This window comes from Neoarius graeffei, chromosome 1 (genome assembly GCF_027579695.1).
Source record: "Neoarius graeffei isolate fNeoGra1 chromosome 1, fNeoGra1.pri, whole genome shotgun sequence".
Classification (NCBI taxonomy): domain Eukaryota; kingdom Metazoa; phylum Chordata; class Actinopteri; order Siluriformes; family Ariidae; genus Neoarius; species Neoarius graeffei.
In genome coordinates, this window is record NC_083569.1 from 37,880,171 (window position 1) to 37,907,395 (window position 27,225).

A 27,225-nucleotide genomic window follows, 5' to 3' on the forward strand; every position below is an offset into this window, starting at 1 on the left:
TTGAGATAAGCCAGACTCACAGCAAACCCAAGGAAGTGTGCAAATGGGTGGGTGGAAGTATGCTATCTGGGCTTCCACTTGGATCATGAGCAGGTGCGTCCCCAAATTGATAAGACTGCAGTGATTGCAGCCTACCCAAGACCAAAAAGAAATGAGGCAGTTCCTGCAGCTGGCTGGTTATATCAAAAGGTTTGTACCTCATTTTTTGGACATCACCAGCCTGCTGACGGACCTCACTAAAAGGAGAGTGGCATCTGATCTGGTCCAGTGGGTGGAGCCTTGCGAACAGGCTTTTGCCCAGGTTAAAGCAGGTTTGTGTGGAGGTCTACTGTTGTATTCACCTGACTTTTCTCTCCCTTTTATTCTGCAGACTGACATGTCGGATAGAGGGCTGGAGGCTGTTTTGTTCAAAGTGGTGGAGATAGAGGAGTGCCCTGTGCTTTACATCAGTCACAAGCTCTCAGCGCTAGAGATAAAGTATAGCATGAAAGAGAAAGAGTGTCTGGCCATCCAGTGGGTGGTCCTCACTCTCTGATAGTACCTGCTGGAATGCAGGATGAGTTCCAGTCATGCCCCACTCCAATGGCTCCACTGCATGAAGGGTGTCAATGCGCAGATCACTCATTAGTATCTGACACATCAGCCATTTAAGTTTGAGATGGTCCACAGGCCGATGGCACAGATGATGGTGGCGGATTACCGAACACATGATGTGTCTCACCTGTTTTGGATTACAGGCAGTTTACTTGTGTGTCTCTTGTATTCTTTGAGAGAGAAGCTGGTAACCAGAGAGAAAGCTAAACAGTCCAGCGCCAGGTGTGTGCATGCATGTGTGAAATAGAGTCACTAAAAAGCGAAACTAGGAGGAAAAATAAAGCATGCCTTGAGTTGTCACAAGCCTGTTTCCCATTTCCTCATGTCCCAGGTCAAGCTTTTTTAAATACCCAACCCATTATGAGAGCCAACCCACAAAACTGTGCATTAATCAACCACCCAGACCGACCCATAAAACCACCAACTTTCACCTTTATAGCAATGGCATCCATATCATAGAGTAAAGAGATAATGTTTTCTTAAAAAGCATAATATATTGATCACAGGGCATAGCCTATTGCATCTTAGCCTGGGTCTAGGCTACTAAATAAACACAAATTGTTTCAAATGGTGTTCTTTATTTTTGAATAGCAGCAAAACAAGTAATCCTTCATTAATGACATGAACTCTCTCTCTCTCTCTCTCTTTCTCCCTCACACACACAAACGATGGATCCTTCATATCTTAACGGTGAACTTTAACAAAATACATAGTAGTCTACTGTCTTTTTTTAGCCTAGTGTTTGGTTGCACTGTGTAGAAAAAGAATGACCACAGTTTCAGGATTTAACCTATTTCGAGACACAAACTTAGCATCACCCATTTTTAACTTTTTTCACATTGTATGTGCGTGTTTATTTTTGAGAGAAAGAGGGGGGAGGTGGTCTAGTAAATACAGCCTATCTTATTCTATTGCATGCAATTTGGACAGCCAGTAACACAAAGCCTATTGCACGCAATGTTTCTGTAAGTTATTTATAACTTAGTCAGAATGCTGCTTTGTCACTTTTTGACCCAACCCACCCAAACTCAAAATATCTTTCTCAAAAACTTACTGTTTCTGCAGATAGCTCCGAGGCTGTAGCTAGCTGCTCGACTAGGCCATCAGCTCCCTGCCAGCAAAGCTATTTCATGCTTATTTTAACATGTTCAAATATTCTCATATTCTACACTGTGTTAGGAAAATAGTTATGTTGATGATGAAAACTTGTGTAAGTCTATGTTATTCCCCACACAGAAAATTGATCATGAATTGATAAGGGAATCGATAAAGAATTGGACCAATAAGAAGAATCGATAATAGCACTGGTACCAATAAAATCTTATCAATTCCCATCTCTACTCAGCAATAATGACCTCCTGTATCACTCACCCAGCAATAATGACCTCCTGTATTACACACTGGGGTTGAAAAAAGTTTTCTGCTAAAGGTGCTCTTAAGCTCTGGCCAAGATGTTGTATAAGGGGTGGAAGGCATTGCCCATAATCACCAGCAGTTTTGCCAGCATTCTGTCCTTAACCACCTCCTCCAGTGTGACCAGCTTGGATCCAATGACTCATAAACTCATGGGTTTATGAGTTTAATCAGACTTTAAGCATCCTTTGCTGTGATGTGTCCTCCTCAGTACACCACAACATAGAAGATGATGCTTGCAACAACAGAGTGATAGAACATGTGGAGCATCTTATTGCATACACTGAAGGACCTGAGCCTTCTTAGGAAGTAGAGCCAGCTCAGGCCCTTCCTGTAGATGGCTTCAGGGTTGGTGGACCATTCCAGTTTATCATCCAGGTGAATGTCCAGGTACTTGTAGGACCGAACCATCTCCACGTCACTCCCACTAGTGCAGACTGGAGACAGTGTAGCTGCCTTCTTCATGTTCACCATGATCTTCTTTGTCTTGGCCACATTAAGCTGCAGGCAGTTTTCCCCGCACCACTTCACAAAGTGGTCTACCAGACCCCCGTATCCCTCCTCCTGGCCACTCTCTACACACCCCACAATGGCAGTGTCATCAGAAAATTTCTGTAGATGACAAGATTCGGAGTTGTACTCAACCTGTAGATGGTGAACAGGAAAGGAGACGGTACCCTGAGGGGCCTCGATTTTTTTCCCCTAATTACTAATGTAATAACTAATTCTAAGCATACTTATATAGTGCAAGCAGATCAAGTAGTAGCATTGAGACAAGTCTGTTGGTTCGTTTTGGTTCATGGCCACACAATATGGCAGTTCCACTCCACTTACTGGCGATATACTGCCCCCTATTTGTTTGGAACATGAATTGGGCAGGTGGCCAATTCTTACATATAGCACCATTTAAGCAGGTGATCCAGGTGTCAGGAAAATGTGGGTGATGTCAGCTTTCCAGGGTTAAACATGGTGGAACTAGAGGGAAAGAAAAAAAAATGTGGCTTCACTTTTCAACCACTGTGCACCACACAGAGGGTCAATGGTTCACACACAAAAAAATATATTGTAGTTTAATCATGTTATGATTCAGATTAACATCTGACCCCTGGCCTCTGATTATGAAGAAGCAGATGGACAATGTTTAACTGGATGCTTGTGAGCAGTAAATTTAATTAACTAATAGGAATGCACATGCATTCTGTAGTAGAGCTCAACCCCTCACCTTAGCACGCTTGCAGGTTGGTTCACCATTTGAGCAGGCTCTCCTTGCAGCTTTTCTTTTCATGTCAGGTCTTGCTTCAGAAGGTGTCTTCATTGCAGATGGACTTTGATTAAAGTTTCCAGAAGCAGGAGACTGTGTAAAGGAGGGTACAAATGCAAAACAAAATAGACCAAACATTGGAGAGAATGAATTGGAGATAACTAAGGGTTTTTTCATACTTGGGCCAAAAACTTCACACCCAGGAGCAATTCTAGACTTTCCTGGGTGAAAGATTGCAGGTTTGATTTGATGTAAAATTCCTTTTTAAATATAGATCAGCTTTGTGAAATGTGAAACATTTTTCACACACAGTGACCAACATGTCAGGGTTTGGTTGAAGTGAGCCCTAGACCACCATTTTCAAAAGGACCAGGGATCAGTTCTCTCAAAAGAGCTCTCGCACACCATCAAATATAGTGAGCTCTCAGAGTGAACAGTCACATATCTCATGGTGCCTCACACTTAAAAGGGATATCTGCTGGCTTTGTGAAGGTTTAAACGGTTTGCTTCTTGGGGCCAGTTTTCACTGCTGTGTTGTTCTATCAAGGTGGAACAATACAGTCTGACAGTCTGAAAGTATTGTTTATCTAAATGGGTCTTCATACTGTTTTTCCTCACAAAGCTCCTCCAGGGCTTTGATAATTAACTCAATCTCATCTGTGCAAGAGATTTATTGGATCTTACAAATATTTCAGTGTATTGTGAAAAACAACCATCAGGGGCAGTTCCTCAGAAAGGCAATATTTCCTCCCTCACACATAAACACATGGACATGAAGATCATACAGGACATTTAGGACACTGAGATACACTGAGATTTAGATAATCTTCATTTGAATTTTTACCTTTGGTTTGGAGATCAGTGCACCCTCTAAAGCAGGGGTCACCAAACTTTTTTCTCTGGGGGCCACATTGTCGTTCCTGACTGTGATGGGGGCCGGGGTCAGGTCAGCTATATCACATAGAATTGTATGACCCAGACAAATATGACCACCAGCAGGCCTCATTGTGTAGTAGAGATTACTAGCCTGGCACGGCCATCCCCACTACTATATCCATACTACTATATCAACACTTGATTCCAGGCACATATTTGTTTATCTTTACTAGTGGTTTGCAGAAGTAGTAATCGAGTCTTCACACTTTGTTTTAATTTGAAATACCACTGATATTCAATTTATTTATTTTCTAATAAAAATAATATCAAAGCTGTCAAGGTAAGAAACATCTGCCTATTTGAGGTGATTGACACTGGCAAAGGTGAGTGGAAAATTATAAATTGTAGGTAGGCCTGTTGATATTATTAATAATATAAATAATAATTGTATGCAGCACTTAATAAAGGTCAAATAAATAGGCCTATAAAATAAATACATTTTAAAAAACAGTGAAATTATAATAATATGAGCAATAGATCAATAGATCACAGCAGTTGTGCTGTGTCCTGCACGTCATTGCTCTCATCCATGGCCAAAGCAAAAAACTCGAATTCTGATGCTTTCTCATTCAGCTGGTCATACACGTTGTCCCCCAAATCTTCCGTTCGCCTGGTCATAGTAGGTGCGGAGAGACTCACCGCGTCGAGCGCATCCTTCTTGTCGGGACACACCTCCTCGGCCACAGCAAGCATGCATACTTTAACAAAGTCCCCATCAGTAAACGGCTTTCCATGGGTAGCTAGTAGGTGAGCTACCTTATAGCTAGCTCGGACAGCAGCCTGGTTGATCTGGGTTTGGGGAAGGAATACATTCTGTTGTGCAGCCAGTCCGCATTTAATCCTCCGAATCCTGTCTCCTCTTGTTTGCCCTCGCAAACTAGCATACTCTTTGTGGTGGGTTTCGTAGTGACGATGCAGATTATATTCTTTGAAAACCGGCACACTTTCTTTACATACAAGATAAACTGCACGGTCCTTACACTGAACGAAAAAATAATCGGTGGCCCACTGTTCTTTAAAAACTCTGCACTCTCTGTCAGCTTTTCGCTGACCGCTAGCCATTTTGCTGTCCTGAACACTGACAGTTCTCTGCGCGTGCGCTGCCTGTCACTGCTTGATCGCGAGCATATGACGAAAATTCGGAAAATATGAATAGTTCATTTTATAACTAAATATCAATTTTAATTGATAAAATCAACAAAATACAAGATGCAGACATGTTATTATTTGCCAAAAAGTAATTTAAAAAAATAGGCCATGACCACTTTTGGGGATTGCCTCATAGGGCCGGTTCAAGTGATGGGGGGCAGAGGGGCTGGGGGGCCGGTCAAAAGGGGGTGGCGGGCCGGATCTGGGCCGCGGGCCGTAGTTTGGTGACCCCTGCTCTAAAGGATTCTGGCTTCTCAGCCTTAAAGTTGGAATCTTCTTTCTGTAAATTAAATATTAGATATCTTAGGCTGGCGGCACGGTGGTGTAGTGGTTAGCGCTGTCGCCTCACAGCAAGAAGGTCCTGGGTTCGAGCCCCGGGGCCGGCGAGGGCCTTTCTGTGTGGAGTTTGCATGTTCTCCCCGTGTCCGTGTGGGTTTCCTCCGGGTGCTCCGGTTTCCCCCACAGTCCAAAGACATGCAGGTTAGGTTAACTGGTGACTCTAAATTGACCGTAGGTGTGAGTGTGAATGGTTGTCTGTGTCTATGTGTCAGCCCTGTGATGACCTGGCGACTTGTCCAGGGTGTACCCTGCCTTTCGCCCGTAGTCAGCTGGGATAGGCTCCAGCTTGCCTGCGACCCTGTAGAAGGATAAAGCGGCTAGAGATAACGAGATAAGATGAGATGAGATATCTTAGGCTATCTCAGGCTTTATCTATTCAGGGTCAATTGTTTTTGTTTGTATGCTCTCTTAAGGTGAATATAACAGGAATCAGGAAAAAAAAGGGGCATCTTCTCGCAAGGATTTAAAATGCAGTGGAGCTCAACATTTCACTATAAAACGTGTGCAGGGAGGTTACTCAGGGTCAGCCAAGCAGATACTCTCTGACTGCTTCCTCTTCTGGCTAGTCTTCACACCAGAAGGTGATGGATTTTCATTGAATTTCTCAGAAGCAGGAGACTCTGTAAAGGACGGCACAAATGCAACATTGAGAATGCATTGCACATATCTGAGGGTGTTTTTACAATAGCTCCAAGCACTCAGGAATGATTCTGAGCTTGTCTGGGGGAAGGATCCAAAATTTCAAAACATGGCATGTCAATTTTACAGGCATATCTGCAATAAGCAGCCCATCTTTTTTTTTTAAGATTTTGAACCATGAAGGCTGACCCGAGACATTCAAATACTGCTGATGGACTTCTTTTACTTGCTTTCTACACCTCTTCTACATCATCTAGTACTGATAGAATTCCTTTATTTGCTTTTTTTTCTACCAGATGCAAGAATCACTGCCTGGCTTGGAGCTCTGTAATTTTTTGATGGTGTTGATGGCAGTGTCAGTCTCAATATCTGTGCAAGAGATACATTGAATGTCATAAACATTTCTGTATGCCATGAGAAATAACTATCAGAGGTAACTCCTCAGATTTCCTCTCACACAAGAGAAAGCTGACCTAAAAACACGTACATGATGATCATACAGGGCATTTAGGATGCTGATGCTGAGAAACATTGATATTTAGATAATCTTCACTTAAATTTTTACCTTTGGCCTGGAGATCTGCACACTCTCTGATGGACCGTGGTTTCTCAAGCTTAAAGTCAGAATCCTGTTTTCTGTACCTGTTTGGCTGGTTTTCCTATGTGACACAGTACATTGTGTTGTTGGTGAGATAACACTTCAAGTGAGGTATCTTAAAGATTGATATAACATTTGGAATATGTTAAGCTAATATATTGTACAGTCTGTAACACTGGGGTGGTACCATCAAGAATACACCATTTGTACTTTGCATCCACATCTTTTACTTTGAAAGGTGCATACACAGTACACCAGGTTATCTACATTTCCATGTGAATGATGGAATAATGATTAATAATACCACTATCTGGTGTCACCCTGAAAAGAATGGGTTCATTTTTGACCCTGATTTTTCTCTAGGTTTCTTACTCATGGTGTCTCAGGGAGTTTTTCCTTGCCACACTTTTCCTCCTTGCTTAATACAAATCTAATTCTACAGCTGGATCTCTGGCAGTTTTGACTATGATCCGAGTTGATGTTCTAACAGTGGCTTTGAGACAATGTATTTCCACATAAGACCATTCTAAAATACATCTGCAACCAGTAGAAACCTCCTAATTAAAGGACTTTGTGTAAGTAGGACCAGAGTGATGTCCACATCTTTCGGTAAACAAGTGCTGCCAGGTAAAACAAACCTTGCTCAGCAGCACTTATTTTATACCTATATGTTGATAATGGTAATATTTCTCAATCATCAGCTGTCAGGTTATAGTCCTATGAAAATCCATGACCTTGAGTTTGACATTTCAAAGTCATTCAAGGTCAAAGGGTATGGCGGCGACTGAAAGCCCATATGGCACATCCTATAAGTTCATTACAGTATCTGTAGCCGCTTATCCTGTTCTACAGGGTCGCAGGCAAGCTGGAGCCTATCCCAGCTGACTACGGGCGAAAGGCGGGGTACACCCTGGACAAGTCACCAGGTTATCACAGGGCTGACACATAGACACAGACAACCATTCACACTCATATTCACACCTATGGTCAATTTACAGTAACCAGTTAACCTAACCTGCATGTCTTTGGACTGTGGGGGAAACTGGAGCACCCGGAGGAAACCCACACGGACACGGGGAGAACATGCAAACTCCGCACAGAAAGGTCCTCGTCGTCCACGGGGCTCAAACCTGAACCTTCTTGTTGTGAGGTAACAGTGCTAACCACTACACTACCATGTCGCCCTACGTCCTATAAGTTGATAATGGTAAATATCTGTCTACCATCAACCGTTTTCAAGTTACAGCCCTCTGAAAATCTGTGACCTTGAGTTTGACCTGTCAAGGTCATTCAAGGTCAGAGGTCATGACAGCAACTGAAAGCCCATATGGGACTTCTTATATGTTGACAATGGTAAACATCAGGCTACCATGAACCATTTTAAAGTTATAGCCCTTTGAAAACCCATGACCTTCAGTTTGACCTTTCAAGGTCACTTAAAGTCAAAGATCATGGTGCCTATATGGGAATTCCTATATGTTCATAATAGTAAACATCTGTCTATCAGCAACCGTTTTTGAGTTATAATGGAAAATGTTATTTTGACTGAAAAGTTGACCTTTCCAGTGACCTTGACCTTTACCTTGACCCGATTACCCCAATATTTAATCAGGTATTCTACAGATCATTCCCCACCTAACCTGAAAGTTTGAAGTCAATCGGTGCAACCGTCTAGACGGTAGATTGTTAACAGACACACACACAAACAATGCACCTTACTCCGTCGCAGGTGAGGTAATTAATTATTAGATATCTATCTATCTATCTATCTATCTATCTATCTATCTATCTATCTCGTCCACCAGGATGCCCCGCTGACAAGACATGACTTTTCCATTGATCTATGTCCATCATTGCAGTTCACAGTTCCTGAGTGTTTGCTATTCCAGTCATTCAGTAGGTTGTCTATATATGTGGCTCGTCTTCATCCTCTGTTGACTTTATCTTCGATTGGTTGCCAGAGTACAAGTTTGTTGGCCATTTCTTTCTCATGTCTTACACAATGTCCTGCCAATCTCATTCGACGCTGACAAACCTTTGTTGATATTTTGGGGAGTTCCCCGTACAGTTCTTCATTTGTGAGGTGATGTCTCCAAGTGACATTGTGTACCATCCTGAACATCCAGGTGTAGCATCTATCAAGTAGCTTCTCAAGAGTTTTCATGAGAGTCCATGTCTCGGTACCATAAAGAAAAACAGATTAAACTGTGGCAGTGTATAGGTGAATTTTCAGTTTTCTGGAAAGTTGGGAGGACCATATTTTGCGTAGCTTGTGATATGCACTCTAGGCCAGTCCCTTCCTCACAGAGAGATCTCTCTCTGTGCTTTCTATCCAAGCTCCCAAGTATTTAAAATTATTTACCACTTTTAGCTTCCTCCCATCTTTGTAACCTATACCGCCTGATCCTGGTTAAATGGTTGTATTTCCATTTTCTTTGAGTTGCAGTGGAGACCAACCTTCGCAGCCTGTTCCTCTAATCTAGATAGCAACGAACTCTTCGATCTCAGCCTAATGTTTTATCTATTCAGCTTTAGTTGTTTTCATCCGTTTACTCTTTTATGCTGAACATAACAGGAATCAGAAAACGTGGCATCTTCTCTGAATGATTAAAGATGTTGTAGAGCCTCAATGTTTCGCCTTAACATGTTCGTATTTGGTTTGCTCAGCATCAGGTGAGAAGACACTCCCTGAGTGTTTCCTGTTCTGGCCAGGTTTCACATCATGTGATCTTTGTCAGAAGAAAGAGATTCTATAAAGCAGGACACATTTACTTGCTTTATCCTACATTTCTACTGCTTATACTACTGATAGAATTCCTTTACTTGCTTTTATTACTATCAGGTGCAAGAATAACTACCGGGAGGCACATGACCCACAAACAAAAATTCATGAAGATCATATGGGGCATTGAAGAACATTGACATTTAGCTAATCTCCACTTGGATTTTTACTCTTGGCCTGAAGAACTTTATGCTGCCTGATGATTTGTGGCTTCTGGTGCTTAAAGGCACAATCCTGTTTTCAGCATCCACCTGGCTGGTTTTCCCAATGACGGCATGGGATTTCTCCATACATTTTCTGTGTGACACACTAAAGTGTGTTCTTACTGAGACAATACCTGACTGCCTTAAAGGTAGAAGAATGTGCAATACCTCTCCTGCTGGCTTTTTTTTTCCATATCTTATTCTTTTTTATATTTGTATATGTAAATACTTAATTTAATTTAATTCATCTAGAAGTTTGTCTCTATTATCTATTCTCTGTTTATCCTGTAATGATGATGCTGGAATTTTAATTTCCCTGAGGGAACCCACCTAAAGAGATCGATAAAGTTCTATCTAATCTAATCTAAGAATTAATTCCATTCTTGGAAAATGTTATGCTGATATTGTACATTCTGTATCACTGCAGAAGTCTTGTTGAAATATCCCTGGAAAAGATGTTGTCTTGAAGGCAGCATACGTATGTTACTCCAAAATCTGAATGTCAAGTCAAGTTTATTTATATAGCTCTTTTAACAATAAACATTGTCGCAAAGCAGCTTTACAGAATTTGAACAACTTAAAATATGAGCCAATTTTATCCCTAATCTATCCCCAATGAGCACACCTGTAGCGACGGTGGCAAGGAAAAACTCCCTCAGACGACATGAGGAAGAAACCTCGAGAGGAACCAGACTCAAAAGGGAACCCATCCCCATCCGGGCAACAACAGACAACATGACTATAACATTAACAGTCCTAACATAAAGTCAGCTTCATTGATGCTATAAACCCCCCACCAACGGAAACCCAAGTGCAAAACTGTTCATGACAACCATAGTCCCAAAGTCAGCAAGTCAACTGCAGTCCTAAAGTCAGCAAGTCAGCTGCAGTCCCCAGCCACAAAAGCACCACTGCAAGAGTCCAGAGTATCCTCCAGGCGCGACCCCCAACTGTCCACATGGGGCTGCCCTCCACAGGAGCGATGCGATGAGACTCCAACCAGACACAGGGCACCAGGATGGATCAGGCAGGTTCGAGGAGCAGAAGAGGTCAGCATCTCGATCCCAGGACCGACATGTAACTCAGAGGGACAGATTTGGGGGGGGGGGGGGGACACAGGTTGTTAGGTATGCCCAGTGTCACCTAAATAAGCAGGAACAGTATACATATTGCACTGAGTACAAGCAGGGACTGCGGCAACTAACTATGACAGCATAACTAAAAGGGGAGAGCCAGAAGGTAACACAGACATGAGGGAGCCCCGGGACATAAAGCAGCCAGCCACTACACTGTCAATAAACTCGAGTGAGCAAGCGAGTGGGGACTGACAGCATCCATACATCCCAGTTTACCAAAACACTCTATGTCTGAGGACCCTCCAGATCTACACCTTTACCTCATAAACACTATTAACAAAAGGCTTGACTAAACAGATATGTTTTCAGCCTAGACTTAAACACTGAGACTGTGTCTGATTCCCGAACACTACTTGGAAGGCTGTTCCATAACTGTGGGGCTTTGTAAGAAAAGGCTCTGCCCCCTGATGTAGCCTTCACTATATGAGGTACCAGCAGATAGCCTGCACCTTTTGATCTAAGTAGGCGTGGTGGGTCATAGAGGAGCAAAAGTTCACTCAGGTACTGTGGTGTGAGACCATTCAGTGCTTTAAAGGTCAATAGTAGTACTTTATAATCAATACGAAATTTGATTGGGAGCCAATGCAGTGTGGATAAGACAGGGGTGATGGGGTTATATTTTCTAGTTCTAGTAAGGACTCTTGCTGCTGCATTTTGAACTAACTGGAGCTTGTTTATGCACTTATTGGAACATCCAGACAGTAAGGCATTACAATAATCCAACCTGGAGGTAACGAAAGCATGAACTAGTTTTTTGGTGTCACATAGTGACATTAAATTTCTTATCTTAGCAATATTTCTGAGATGAAAGAAAGCTATCCGGGTAATGTTATCAATGTGAGTTTCGAATGAAAGACTGGGGTCAATAATCACTCCGAGGTCTTTTACTGCTGCATGTGAAGAAACAGAAAGGCCATCCAGAGTTACTGTGTGATCAGAAAACTTACTTCTAGCTGAATGTGGTCCTAGTATAAGTACTTCAGTCTTGTCAGAGTTAAGCAGAAGGAAATTAATAAGCATCCAGTGTCTAATGTCCTTTACACATTCCTCAATTCTATAAAGCTGGTGTCTCTCATCAGGTTTTGTAGAAACATACAACTGTGTGTCATCAGCATAACAGTGGAAACTAATACAATGTTTACGAATAATATCACCCAGAGGTAACATATATAAAGAAAAAAGCAGTGGACCAAGACAGAACCTTGTGGAACACCAAACTTTACCTCAGTACGTCTAGAAATAACACCATTTATATCAACATACTGATAGTGATCAGTTAAATAAGAGCTGAGCCAGGAGAGGGCCGTTCCCTTAACTCCCACAACATTTTCTAGTTTATCCAGAAGAATGGAAGAATCAATGGTATCAAATGCTGCACTAAGGTCAAGCAACACAAGCAGCGAGACACAGCCCTGATCAGACGCCAACAGTAGGTCGTTTACTACTTTAACCAGAGCTGTCTCTGTGCTATGATGAGGTCTAAATCCTGACTGATACATTTCATGGATGTTATTCCTATGTAAATATAAGCATAACTGTTGTGCCATAGCTTTTTCAAGGATCTTGGAGATTAAGGAGAGGTTTGATATTGGCCGATAATTGGACAGCTGACAGGAATCAAGGTCAGTTTTTTTAATCAGGGGTTTGATAACTGCTAGTTTAAAGGATTTGGGTACATAGCCAAGCCTAAGAGAAGAATTTATTATTTTTAGAAGCGGTTCAATTACTTCAGGTATTATCTGTTTGAACAGACGTGTAGATAAGGGGTCTAGTACACAAGTTGAGGCTTTTGATGCCGAGATTACTGAAAGTAATTCAGTTTCTTTTAGGGGAGTAAAACATTCTAATTGATGATCTGATACAGTTATATTGTTAACTACAGGGTCACTTACATTGTCTGGCCTTAAATTAGTAGTTTGAATGTTTTGTCCGATATTCTCAATTTTGTGATTAAAAAAATTCATGAAATCGTTGCTACTACATACTACAGGTATGCATGTGTCTATAGGGGACTTATTCCTGGTTAATTTTGCTACAGTATTAAATAGGAATCTAGGATTATTTTTGTTACCTTCTATTAGGGAGGAGAAATATGTTGATCTCGCAGCACTAAGAGCTTTTCTATACTTCAGGAAGCTCTCCTTCCACACTAATTTGAACACTACCAATTTTGTTTGACACCATTTATGTTCCAATTTTTGAGTGGTCTGTTTTAATGTCATCATTATACCAGGGCGCTAATTTTTTGTCTCTGACCATTTTCCTTTTTAGAGGAGCTACATTATCTAAAGTATGGCGGAATGTTGATTCTAAGCATTCAGTTGCCTGATCAAGTTCTGCAGGGGCTGACAGTGACCCAATCAAAGTTGATAACTCTGGGGGATCATTTATAAAGCTCTGTGCAGTAGTTGACGTGAATGTACGTTTAATACAGTAGCGTGGTGAGGTGCATATATTACAACCCCGACAAAGTACAAATTGTAAATAAAAACGGAATGCAATGATGTGGAAGTTTCAAAAATCCATATTTTATTCAGAATAGAACATAGATGGTATATCAAATGTTTAAACTGAGAAAATGTATCATTTAAAGAGAAAAATTAGGTGATTTTAAACTTCATGACAACAACACATCTCAAAAAAGTTGGGACAAGGCCATGTTTACCACTGTGAGACATCCCCTTTTCTCTTTACAACAGTCTGTATATGTTTGGGGACTGAGGAAACAAGTTGCTCAAGTTTAGGAATAGGAATGTTATCCCATTCTTGTCTAATGTAGGATTATAGTTGCTCAACTGTCTTAGGTCTTTTTTGTCGTATCTTCCGTTTTATGATGTGCCAAATGTTTTCTATGGGTGAAAGATCTGGACTGCAGGCTGGCCAGTTCAGTACCCGGACCCTTCTTCTATGCAGCCATGATGCTGTAATTGATGCAGTATGTGGTTTGGCATTGTCATGTTGGAAAATGCAAGGTCTTCCCTGAAAGAGACGTTGTCTGGATGGGAGCATATGTTGCTCTAGAACCTGGATATACCTTTCAGCATTGATGGTGTCTTTCCAGATGTGTAAGCTGCCCATGCCACACGCACTAATGCAACCTCATAGCGGGCAATTCCATGTAAATGTCAACCTCACCATGCAAAAATAAAGCAACATGTAATACATCAAAACCACTCCCAGAGATATCACCTAGGCCTGTATTTTACAGATGTGAATAAGTTGAACCAATTTGTAACCAACCTAATATGTCACTGTCAGTCTTTCTTTCTTATAATGTAAACCCCAAGCTAAAATCAACTTTGATCATGTACAATTCTACATTATTGCCACAAGCCACAGAAATGTATGCTAAAATCCACAAAACAGCAAAACAATAGCCATCCTAAATATTATTTAAGAACTTTGATAGTTTTAGCTGATATTTAGAGAGTTTTTCAAAGGGTTATGGTGGTTAAATTGCTGATTTTCTAAACATATGCCATGTCTATTTCAGACGCGTCACATCCATAACGGAATTTCGTCACATCCATAACGCTGACTTTTCCTTCCGAAACTCTGCATGAAATACAAAATATTTTAAACAAAGATTTTTTAATATTCACCTTAGACCCCTCTATCAAATGGATATCTCCATTTCGACATTAGGTTGACAATTTCACAGAGTTTGATAAAAATGTACAGTCACCCAAGAAAAGTGATACTTTTTCTGTCACATCCATAACGCATCTTTTATTGGCATTTTCTGGCATGCCCTAGATGTACTATGGGAATTGTTCTTGTTCTATCACTTCTCCAGTATGGTACAGCCTTAAAATATGCAACACCTGTTTAAATACTGGGAGACAATAAAACATACACTGGGTCATTTGTTGCCATTTTGAGTTCAAGTGTCACGTCCATAACGCTGGAATTGCTCTACCATCAGAGATGCAGGCTTCTGAACTGAGCGCTGATAACAGCTCGGGTCGTCCTTCTCCTCTTTAGTCCGAATGACACAGCGTCTCTGATTTCCATAAAGATCTTCAAATTTTGATTTGTCTGACCACAGAACAGTTTTCCACTCTGCCACAGTCCATTTTAAATGAGCCTTGGCCCAGAGAAGACGTCTGCGCTTCTGGACCATGTTTAGATACGGCTTCTTCTTTGAACTATAGAGTTTTAGCTGGCAACGGCGGATGGCACGGTGAATTGTGTTCACAGATAATGTTCTCTGGAAATATTCCTGAGCCCATTTTGTGATTTCCAATACAGAAGCATGCCTGTATGTGATGCAGTGCCATCTAAGGGCCCGAAGATCACGGGCACCCAGTATGGTTTTCCGGCCTTGACCCTTACGCACAGAGATTCTTCCAGATTCTCTGAATCTTTTGATGATATTATGCACTGTAGATGATGATATGTTCAAACTATTTGCAATTTTACACTGTCAAACTACTTTCTGATATTGCTCCACTATTTGTCGGCGCAGAATTAGGGGGATTGGTGATCCTCTTCCCATCTTTACTTCTGAGAGCCGCTGCCACTCCAAGATGCTTTTTTATACCCAGTCATTTTAATGACCTATTGCCAATTGACCTAATGAGTTGCAATTTGGTCCTCCAGCTGTTCCTTTTTTGTACCTTTAACTTTTCCAGCCTCTTATTGCCCCTGTCCCAACTTTTTTGAGATGTGTTGCTGTCATGAAATTTCAAATGAGTCAATATTTGGCATGAAATTTCAAAATGTCTCACTTTCGCCATTTGATATGTTGTCTATGTTCTATTGTGAATACAATATCAGTTTTTGAGATTTGTAAATTATTGCATTCCATTTTTATTTACAATTTGTACTTTGTCCCAACTAGCCCTGTGATGACCTGGCGACTTGTCCAGGGTGTACCCCGCCTTTCGCCCGTAGTCAGCTGGGATAGGCTCCAGCTTGCCTGCGACCCTGTAGAACAGGATAAAGCGGCTAGAGATAATGAGATGAGATGAGACTTTGTCCCAACTTTTTTGGAATCGGGGTTGTATTTCTCAGACATATTTTGAATGAGATGAGATAATGATCTGAGATAACTTCAGACTGTGGAAGTATGTACTTCTCTGTATTAATGCTGCCATCACAGAAGTGTAAGTTACCTTTGCCAAGGACACTGACAAAACCCGATACCAGACTTGGACTTGTTGCTGGTAACAATCTGGATGATCCTATTTGTCTTTGGTCCAGAGCACATGACATCCGTTTCTTTGCATAGTAAACTTTTAACTGGCATTTATGGATGTAATTCCATATTGTAGTGCTTGACAAAGGTTGCCAAAGTAATCCCGAGCCCATGCGGTTATATGAGCTGTAGATGAATGACAGTTCTTGATGCTGTCTGAGGGATCAGAGATCACGGGTGTTCAACTTAGGCTTGCGCCCTTGCCCTTTATGCACCAAAATTCCTCCATATTCCTTGAATCATTTAAAAATATTATGCACTGTAGAGGGTGAAATATCCAAATCCCTTCCAAATTCCCTTAAACATTCCAATAAATTTCTCACACTTTGTTGACAAACTAGAGATCCTTGGCCCATCTTTGCTCCTCAAAGACTAGGCCTTTCCTGCATACTGATTTTGTACAAAACCAAGATTTCAATCACCTATTGACATTACCTGTTTCAAATCACATCATTATTTCATTGTTTTATCTCATTATTGGCCATAAATTGGCCCTGTACCATTTTTTTGGAATGTATTGCAGGCCTGAAATGCAGGAATAAATGTATATTAACAAATGAAATGAAATTGACCAGACAAAACATGAAATATATTGGGTTCATACTGTCTGCATTGAAATAAAAGTCAAAGTAAATTTAGAAATCACTGCTTTTTTTTCCTTTATTTTCATTTTCCATACTGTTCCAACTTTTTCTGATTTGTGGTTGTACAGTAGCTGCAAACAGTGGAGTACTACAAAAGCAATAAGCATGCTAAGCATCTAAACTTCACATTATTATGTATTTCATGTTCTTGTATACACCTATAAATCATAAATTCTTTTCTAAAACTGTCATTTTTTAAAATTAGGACTTAACAGATGGGCTTAAAGGGTACAGCAACATAAAAACATGCTACATGAGAAGATTTGAAATGAGAACGAACAATTTATTTTTGTATGTAAACCAAAATTAGTTCATATGCTGTTTTATCCATCCATTATCTATACTGCTTATCCATCAGGGTCCCAGGGAAAGCTGAAGCCAATCCCAGCTGACCAAGAGCAAGAGATGGGGGTACCATGGGCAGGTCGCCAATCTACAGTGGGCAGATCCCACTGTATAAGCAAAATTGTTAGAAATGGCCTTTGCTTGAACAAAGCAAATGTTCTGTAACAGGAAGAAAACTCTCTCAACAGAGACGTGATGCAGCTCAGCTCATGCCATGTTGCTAACTTGCTAATATCTCATTTTGGGTTCTTCACAACAATGGACGTGCCACCTCCTTAATTATACATCATACACGGTAGCATTTCGATAAATATAGTCAGGTGGGAAGAAACGATACCCATCAATTTTTTGTTATGGAAGACCAAGTGGAAATGAAAATTTGTTATCTATTCTGTGTTTTTACCTCATGCATTCATGGATTTTGAATGAGAAATGGATTTCAGATGAGGGAGCGGTATAATCCTAATGAGCTCCCCTTGTGACGTAGAAAGGGGGCCAAATCTGAACAGCCTTTTGAAACGCATGTTTTCTGAAGTCGACAACCAAAAAGAAACTGACTTGGTTGTCATATGTCAGAGTTTGTGGCTTGGTTGGCACTCTAGATACCCAAATGTACAGTACCAGTCAGAAGTTTGGACACAACTTCTCATTCAATGTTTTTCTTTATTTTTATTAATTAAAAGACACATCATGTCTTAAAGTAATGATAGATGTCATTTCTCTTTACTTAGTTGAGCGGTTCTTGACATAATATGGATTACTATAGTTGTGGAATAGGGCTAGTTACTGTATTTTTATTATTTACTATTTACTGTTTGATCTCAAACTCATTAAGAAGGCAAGAAATTGCACTAATTACCTTTTGACGAGGCACACCTGTTAATTGAAAAGCATTCCAGGTGACTACCTCATGAAGCTGGTTAAGATAATGCCAATAGTATGTAAAGCATCATCAAGCTAAACACTGGATACTTTGAAGAATCTAAAATACGAAACATATTTTGTTTAACACTTTTTTGTTGTTTGCATGTCTCACTAAAATGTGTGAATTTGTTACATGCTGGTGATGTTATAACCCTTTTCATCTGATACTGTCTCCACCTTTATCTGTTCCCAGTTCCATTCTGGCTGTGCTCATCTCTTCCCCTTCTATACCCCATTCTTCTTTGGCTTTTTTTATTTTTATTTATTTATTTTAATCTAACGCTACTAATTAAAAGTAGCCAGATCCAATCAGGTTTTGTGGAAGGATCACTTCAAAGGGGCCTTTTGAGTGGACAGAGCAGAGCAGAGCTTAACACTGGATTTATTGAGAAAAAGGGAAAGCCTGTAATTGGGTTGGTGGTTGCTGCATCTCATAAAAAGCGAACACAACCATTTATTTGTTGCATCCTCCATCCTATCTTATCAAAAAAGATAAGAAAAAAATTGACCATTAAAGTGCCATTCCACCATTGGATGTATTCTTTGGCATAAAATACAATATATTTTATGACAACATGACTAGACAGAGAAATCTTTTAGCTTCAAAATGATATATCAAACATAATTTTTTGACAACGACAAGTATATTAATTTTGCGACCAAAGTCACCTACCCTTTTAATTTCCGTGCGGTAGTGAAACGTGATGTCATCGGCAGGTTCCCCTTCTTGTGTACCACGTCACGTGTGACGTGGCACAGATTATCAGCAATGGCGGATAGAACGCGATTTCCACTTGTCGATTGCTGTGCCGATATTCACCATCGACCGTCTGCTTTGGGCATCACTTGCTATTTTCCTTCGCTTCTTTTCCGAAGCTGACAATCGCGTTCTATCCGCCATTGCTGATAATCTGTGCCACGTCACACGTGACGTGGTACACAAGAAGGGGAACCTGCCGATGACATCACGTTTCACTACCGCGCGGAAATTAAAAGGTAGGTGACTTTGGTCGCAAAATTAATATACTTGTCGTTGTCAAAAATTATGTTTGATATATCATTTTGAAGCTAAAAGATATCTCTGTCTAGTCATGTTGTCATAAAATATATTGTATTTTATGCCAAAAAAATACATCCAATGATGGAATGGCACTTTAAGACATTTGCTGTAGGCTGGGGGGGGGGGTCAGTGATATAACTTAAACATTGAACTGTGAGAGACATAGGTGACTGAAGAAGAAGCCTATCAGGAAAAGCTGATTTATCTCACTCTAAGAGCAAAAGAACACACACACACACACACACACACACACACACACACACACACACACACACACTAATCCCTCGCTGTCTCCTGCATGCTGCCTGAGTTGCCCTGCCACTGCTTATTAATGATTTGGGAACAGAGAATGCTCAAATAACTCAGTCTTTGCTCAAGCAACTTCATTAGGCAGAGTTTATTTATTTATTTTATTTATTATTATTTTTTTTAAACCTAAGCTATGCTTGTGTGTGTGTGTCACACAGTTCCATCTGCTGTATTCAGATCAATAGCTCTGTGATGTTTGGATGGGTTTCAGTCAGCGTTGTTGTGTTTGACTGGTGCCTGGCACAGAGGAGTTTCATTTCATTTTGATTCAGGATGGCGAATTGTGCACTGCTTGAACATGCACTCATCTCCCCTGAATGTCAGTCTCCCACACAATGAAGAGCTTCTGTGTGTTTGATCATTTATCAGAGCTGAAAAGTGGCCCATACCTGCTCCTAAAGCTGTCCATCATTAGTGTTCTCATTTAGTGGGTGTGTGACTGAGCGTGTATTCCTCCTTATACATCCCTCCATAAGTGATTTAACAGCGATGTGAGCCGAGTCTTGATCGTGCCCCTGTTAGGAAATGACAGGTGAAAGCATCCGAGCAATGCAAGAGCAACCTGTCTTCCCTATGAATATTTAATGGCTTAGACACCTTCACTAATGAAAACATGAGAAGCCCTGGGAGAGGGAGGGAAAATAAGGAGGGCTGGGATGGAATTTATGAACCCTTCATTCTTACTCGGCTTTTCTGATCACTCCTCAATCGTTACACCTTCGAAAAAGCTAAAATAGGATGTTTAACATTTAAACAAAGTGTATCTGTGAGCCTACAATCATTTGGCAATACAGTACATTCTGGTTTTAGGACTACTGATTATCAGTTTTTAAGCTTTATTGAGAGTCACATGGTACAGCAGGTAATGTTGCTGCTTCAGAGATCCAGGTTTGATCCTGAGCTCGCTTTACTATCTGTACATGTTCTCCCAATGTTAATGTGGGTTTCCTCCAGGTTGGCTGTTTTTTCCCAAAAAATGCATATTGGGGGGCGGCACGGTGGTGTAGTGGTTAGCGCTGTCGCCTCACAGCAAGAAGGTCCGGGTTCGAGCCCCGTGGCCGGTGAGGGCCTTTCTGTGTGGAGTTTGCATGTTCTCCCCGTGTCCGCGTGGGTTTCCTCCGGGTGCTCCGGTTTCCCCCACAGTCCAAAGACATGCAGGTTAGGTTAACTGGTGACTCTAAATTGACCGTAGGTGTGAGTGTGAGTGTGAATGGTTGTCTGTGTCTATGTGTCAGCCCTGTGATGACCTGGCGACTTGTCCAGGGTGTACTCTGCCTTTTGCCCATAGTCAGCTGGGATAGGCTCCGGCTTGCCTGCGACCCTGTAGAACAGGATAAAGCGGCTAGAGATAATGAGATGAGATGAAATGTATATTGGTGGATGCTAAATTGTCCCTAGGTGTGAATCAGTGTATGAATGTGTATGGGCATGGTGTCTCATCTGGGGTACCAGCGGTCCCTGGATAGATTCTGGATCCAAAGTGACCCTGAAACATGGTTAATGGAGATCGGTGAATAAATGAGTATCTATGGATTAACAATAAGCTAGTAATGAGGGAAGGATGGAGCATGCATTCTGTTGGTCACATGACTTTGAATTATGCACTATACCTATATTGCAGGATCGTGAGTTGGCCTAGTGGTTAGCATGTCCGCCGCTCAACTGGGAGATCGTCGGTTCTACTCGCAGTCAGACCATCATAAAAATGATGCCTCCTGCCATCTGGCAAGGCACTGCAATACAGAGGCAAGCAGGGAGTTAAACTCTCACAGTTACCAGAGGACTGGCCCTCCACTGTAACCCTAGTTATATAATAGGTGAGAAGCTGAGGGTTATAGAAACTGAGATCAGTGCCGCCCAATGCGCCTTAAGTTCCTGGTTAGTACTGCGACAGGAGACTACCTGAGAATACCAGGTCCTGGCATGGGAGGGACTTTAACTTGTTGACCTATATTGCAAAGTATTTTTGGTCTTAGTAATTATTAGACTATTGTAAAGCCAATAAGGTGTTCTTGACATATGATGTATTTCAATATAATAGTTGTATTTCTTGCAACTGTTGCTTCTGGATTTCAAAATGAGGGCATAATGCTTATGGTTAAAAGTGCTGTACAGGTAAAAGCAAATTGAATGCAGCATTTTATTGTTCCATTCAACACGGATAAGTAACGTGCAATTTTTCTAACCGTGTTTGTGTTGTGTGTGCAGTGGGACGTCTCCTGATTGAGTTCAGCTCTCTGATGAGCATGGAAAGGGTGCAGAGGGAAAATCCCAATGTGACAGAAGGGGGCAAATACACACCACCAGACTGTCGGCCGAAGCAAAAAGTAGCCATTATCATTCCATTTCGGCACAGAGAACACCACCTGAAATACTGGCTCCATTACCTGCACCCCATCCTTCGGCGGCAGAAGATCGACTATGGGATCTACATCGTCAACCAGGTGTGTGTGGGCGTGTGTGTGTGCGTGCATGTTTGAGTTCCTAGCCAAGCCTCCTGATGATAATGGTATCTGATTACAGGTTTGAGGATATATTACTCATTCTAGAGTGTTGCAGAAACAAAATAACAGCATCGTTCAAAAGTTTGACTCCATCTGTCTTATTCTTGGGGCGGGTGCACAGAGGCCGAATGCAGTGAAGACTCCATCAGTGGAGGGCCAAAAAGCTTTTGATAGATGGTATTGGGAGTGAACTGTAAAGTAAAGGATATCTCTGATGGGTTTATGTGCTGAGACAAACTACTGAAAGTGGGCCAACACTGAGTCACTGTGTTCACATTTTGTAGCATAAAGGTTTCAGTTGCCATATATGGGCAGCAAATGTAAAATAAAAACAATGCTGATGATAGAAAAATCTTTCTCTCTCTCTCTCTCTCTCAATCTCTCTCTCTGTACCTACCACCATCCATCCATCCATCCATCCATCCATACAGAGGATATTACAACCCCAATTCCAAAAAAGTTGGGACAAAGTACAAATTGTAAATAAAAACGGAAAGCAATGATGTGGAAATTTCAAAATTCCATATTTTATTCAGCATAGAACATAGATGACATATCAAATGTTTAAACTGAGAAAATGTATCATTTAAAGAGAAAAATTAGGTGATTTTAAATTTCATGACAACAACACATCTCAAAAAAGTTGGGACAAGGCCATGTTTACCACTGTGAGACATCCCCTTTTCTCTTTACAACAGTCTGTAAACGTCTGGGGACTGAGGAGACAAGTTGCTCAAGTTTGGGGATAGGAATGTTAACCCATTCTTGTCTAATGTAGGATTCTAGTTGCTCAACTGTCTTAGGTCTTTTTTGTCGTATCTTCCATTTTATGATGCGCCAAATGTTTTCTATGGGTGAAAGATCTGGACTGCAGGCTGGCCAGTTTAGTACCCGGACCCTTCTTCTACGCAGCCATGATGCTGTAATTGATGCAGTATGTGGTTTGGCATTGTCATGTTGGAAAATGCAAGGTCTTCCCTGAAAGAGACGTCATCTGGATGGGAGCATATGTTGCTGTAGAACCTGGATATACCTTTCAGCATTGATGGTGTCTTTCCAGATGTGTAAGCTGCCCATGCCACACGCACTAATGCAACCCCATACCATCAGAGATGCAGGCTTCTGAACTGAGCGCTGATAACAACTTGGGTCGTCCTTCTCCTCTTTAGTCTGAATGACATGGCGTCCCTGATTTCCATAAAGAACTTCTAATTTTGATTTGTCTGACCACAGAACAGTTTTCCACTTTGCCACAGTCCATTTTAAATGAGCCTTGGCCCAGAGAAGACGTCTGCGCTTCTGGATCATGTTTAGATACGGCTTCTTCTTTGAACTATAGAGTTTTAGCTGGCAACAGCGGATGGCATGGTGAATTGTGTTCACAGATAATGTTATCTGGAAATATTCCTGAGCCCATTTTGTGATTTCCAATACAGAAGCATGCCTCTAGCATGCTTTGCATGGCTTTTCTTGATCTTTATTTCTATACTTTACTTTCTCATTGAATTTCCACTATTTTTTTTTCTCATTTTATTTTTCATCTTTATAAGCTTTTAATTTAATTTTAATTTAATTTCCACTATTTTTTTTTTTTTTTTTACAAAATGCCAGGGAGCAAAAAATCCTGCAGAAAATGCATGGAACTAGAACAGAGGATTTCTATTCTGGAATCAAAGATTAATGCTCTGCCAAAGACGGACGAATTAAAAGCGATATCTCAGGTAAGGAGTACAGAAACAGTGGCTGAGAATGCAGAGATTGCACTCCGACAGACCGAGGACATTGCAGATCAAGTGGAAGAATTCATAAATCAAGCTGGACAAAATGTGAGTACAGAAAACTGGCAAATGATGGGTGGTAAGCCCAAAAATAAAAACAAAAGAGTAATTACTTCAACACCAGCTCGTTCTACAAATTACAATAGGATCTACAATCCTGTGGAAAATCCACAGCCCATAAGGCTTCAAAACAAATTTGAATGCCTTAGGGATGTGGAAGAGGATTTTTCAAGCGGACAAACACATAGTAAAAAGAGATCGCACCAAGATCGAAGAGCTGTAAGAAGAGGCAAAAAGCAGCTCGTAACACCACCTGATCCCACAACCCTTGTTCTTGGTGATTCCACTGTAAGACAATTAAAAGGTTATGGGACGATTATTTGTTGTCTTCCAAATGCATCCATCTCTGACACCACCTCTGGCCTTATCTGATCATTTCTGTGTTTTCTTTGATGTTTCTATGTCTCCTCACATTCAGAACAGCTCAACGACTATAGGTAGGAGCGTCATAAAAGACAACACATGTGCTCTCTTTGAGCAAGCTCTCTCTCAGAACTCAACCAAAATGTCAGACTCTGTAGATGATTTACTGGAATTTTTTAATTTAAATATGACCCAAATTATGGATGATATTGCTCCGTTCAAAATCAAAAGAGTCAATGATAAGCAGAAAGCACCATGGAAGCAGTACCCGGCTGTTAAACTGCTAAAGAGAGAATGTAGAAAGACTGAAAGAAAATGGCGCAAATCTAAACTTCACATCCATTATCAAATCCATAAAGAGATGCTTTGTAATTATAATTATGAAATTCGTAAAGCAAGACAGTCTTTCTTCTCCAACATCATCAGCAGGAATATGAACAATGCCCGTGTGCTATTTTCAACAGTAGAGAAGCTAACTAATCCCCCACCACAATTAGCACCTGAACTTCTCTCAGTTAATAAATGCAATGAGTTTGCATCCTTTTTCAAAGGTAAAATTGATAAAATACGGCAGAATATTTCTCATAATATATCTCAGTTGCAAAAAATTGAAAAACTGCAATCACCAATGACACAGATAGATAACTTCAACACAATGTCAGAATTTTGTTTAATTGATTATGAGACTCTTGAAAAAACTGTACAAAATCTCAGTTCCTCAACATCTGAATTGGACATTCTGCCCACCAACTTTTTTAAGTCTGTTCTTCATCTTATAATTACAGATGTGCTTCAAATTATAAATACATCCCTGGAGACTGGCGTTGTTCCTGTGTCCCTAAAAAAAGCCGTTGTAAAGCCCCTTCTTTAAAAAAATAATCTGGATCCTTCAGTGTTAAATAACTACAGGCCAATATCAAATTTACCATTCATCGGGAAAATCCTGGAAAAAATTGTCTTCAATCAATTAACTGCCTTCTTGATATCAAACAGCCGTTTTGATAATTTTCAGTCAGGATTTCGTGCCAATCATAGCACTGAAACAGCGCTGATTAAAGTTATAAATGACATACGTCTTAATACTGATGCAGGCAAAACATCGGTCCTGGTATTACTGGACCTCAGTGCAGCTTTTGATACTGTTGATCACAACATACTGCTATATCGACTTGAACACTGGGTTGGATTGACTGGTAAAGTTATCAATTGGTTAAATTCATACTTAAAAGATAGAAGCTTCTTTGTTACCCTGGGAAATTGTTCCTCAACGTCAATGTCCTTGACCTGTGGTGTCCCCCAGGGGTCGATTCTTGGACCATTACTTTTCAACCTTTATATGCTCCCACTTGGGCAAATTATCAATAAAAATTCAATTTTGTATCACTGCTATGCAGATGACACCCAAATTTATTTTGCTCTATCACCTAATGATTATGCCCCCCTTGAATGTCTCTGCCAGTGTATCGATCAAATCAATAGCTGGATGTCACAAAATTTTCTTCAGCTGAACACAGATAAAACAGAAGTAATTCTATTTGGAAAAAAAGATGAAAGACTCAGGATTACCACTATTCTTGACACAAAAGGGATTAAAACTAAAGAAATGGTTAAAAATCTTGGTGTTTTCATTGACAGCGAGCTAAACTTTGACAGTCACATGAAAGCAATCACTAAAACGGCATTTTATCACCTAAAAAACATTTCCAAACTAAGAGGACTTATGTCAAAAAATGATCTGGAAAAACTAATACATGCCTTCATCTCTAGTAGGGTTGATTACTGCAATGGCCTTTTCACAGGCCTGCCAAAAAAGACCATCAAACGACTTCAGCTGGTTCAAAATGCAGCGGCTAGGGTTCTCACACAAACAAAAAGAACAGAGCACATTACTCCAATTCTAAGGTCCCTTCACTGGCTTCCAGTAAGCTACAGAATTGACTTTAAAGTATTGCTGCTGGTATACAAATCTCTAAATGGTACAGGGCCCAATTACCTCTCTGATATGTTGCAGCGGCCTAACCCAATCAGATCTACCAGATCAAAACAGAAAAATTTACTATTAAAACCAGTTGTTAAAACAAAGTATGGTGAAGCAGCTTTTAGCTACTATGCAGTACAGCTATGGAACCAACTGCCAGAGGACATTAAAAATGCTCCTGCTGTTGGCAGCTTCAAATCTAGGTTAAAGACCAAGCTGTTTTCAGATGCTTTCTGTTAAATAATTAATATTGTCTTCTTTACATTTTTTATAATCTTTACTTTCTCTGCATGTTTTACATTTACTTTAACTTTATTCTATTTTATTCTTTATTCTATTCTGCTGGGGTTTTTTTCTCTCATCCTATTTGAACTACTACTTCATTTTATTATTTTATTTTTACTATTGTTTAATTCTTATTAAGGGCGGCATGGTGGTGTAGTGGTTAGCGCTGTTGCCTCACAGCAAGAAGGTCCGGGTTCGAGCCCCGTGGCCAGTGAGGGCCTTTCTGTGTGGAGTTTGCATGTTCTCCCCGTGTCTGCGTGGGTTTCCTCCGGGTGCTCCGGTTTCCCCCACAGTCCAAAGACATGCAGGTTAGGTTAACTGGTGACTCTAAATTGACCGTAGGTGTGAATGTGAGTGTGAATGGTTGTCTGTGTCTATGTGTCAGCCCTGTGATGACCTGGCGACTTGTCCAGGGTGTACCCCGCCTTTCACCTGTAGTCAGCTGGGATAGGCTCCAGCTTGCCTGCGACCCTGTAGAAGGATAAAGCGGCTAGAGATAATGATTTGAGATGAGATAATTCTTATTATTTTCTTTTAATTCTTTTAATTCTTTTAATTAATTGTTTTAGAATAAAAATAAAATTATTTTATGTAATTTTATTTCTCTATTGTTTACTGTTTTTGTTTTTACTTCTGTAAAGCACATTGAACTGCCATTGTGTATGAAATGTGCTATATAAATAAACTTGCCTTGCCTTGCCTTGCCTCTATGTGATGCAGTGCCA

General features: G+C 40.7%; 1 protein-coding gene across 1 annotated transcript in view; it reads left to right on the forward strand.

Annotated features, from left to right (window-relative positions):
- b4galt2 (UDP-Gal:betaGlcNAc beta 1,4- galactosyltransferase, polypeptide 2) overlaps positions 1-27,225 on the forward strand; it is a 380,928-nt gene that overhangs the window by 137,054 nt on the left and 216,649 nt on the right. Inside the window, exon 2 of the mRNA XM_060922806.1 lies at positions 21,741-21,976. Coding sequence (XP_060778789.1) covers positions 21,741-21,976 — 236 coding nt within the window. The remainder of the gene's footprint in view (positions 1-21,740; positions 21,977-27,225) is intronic.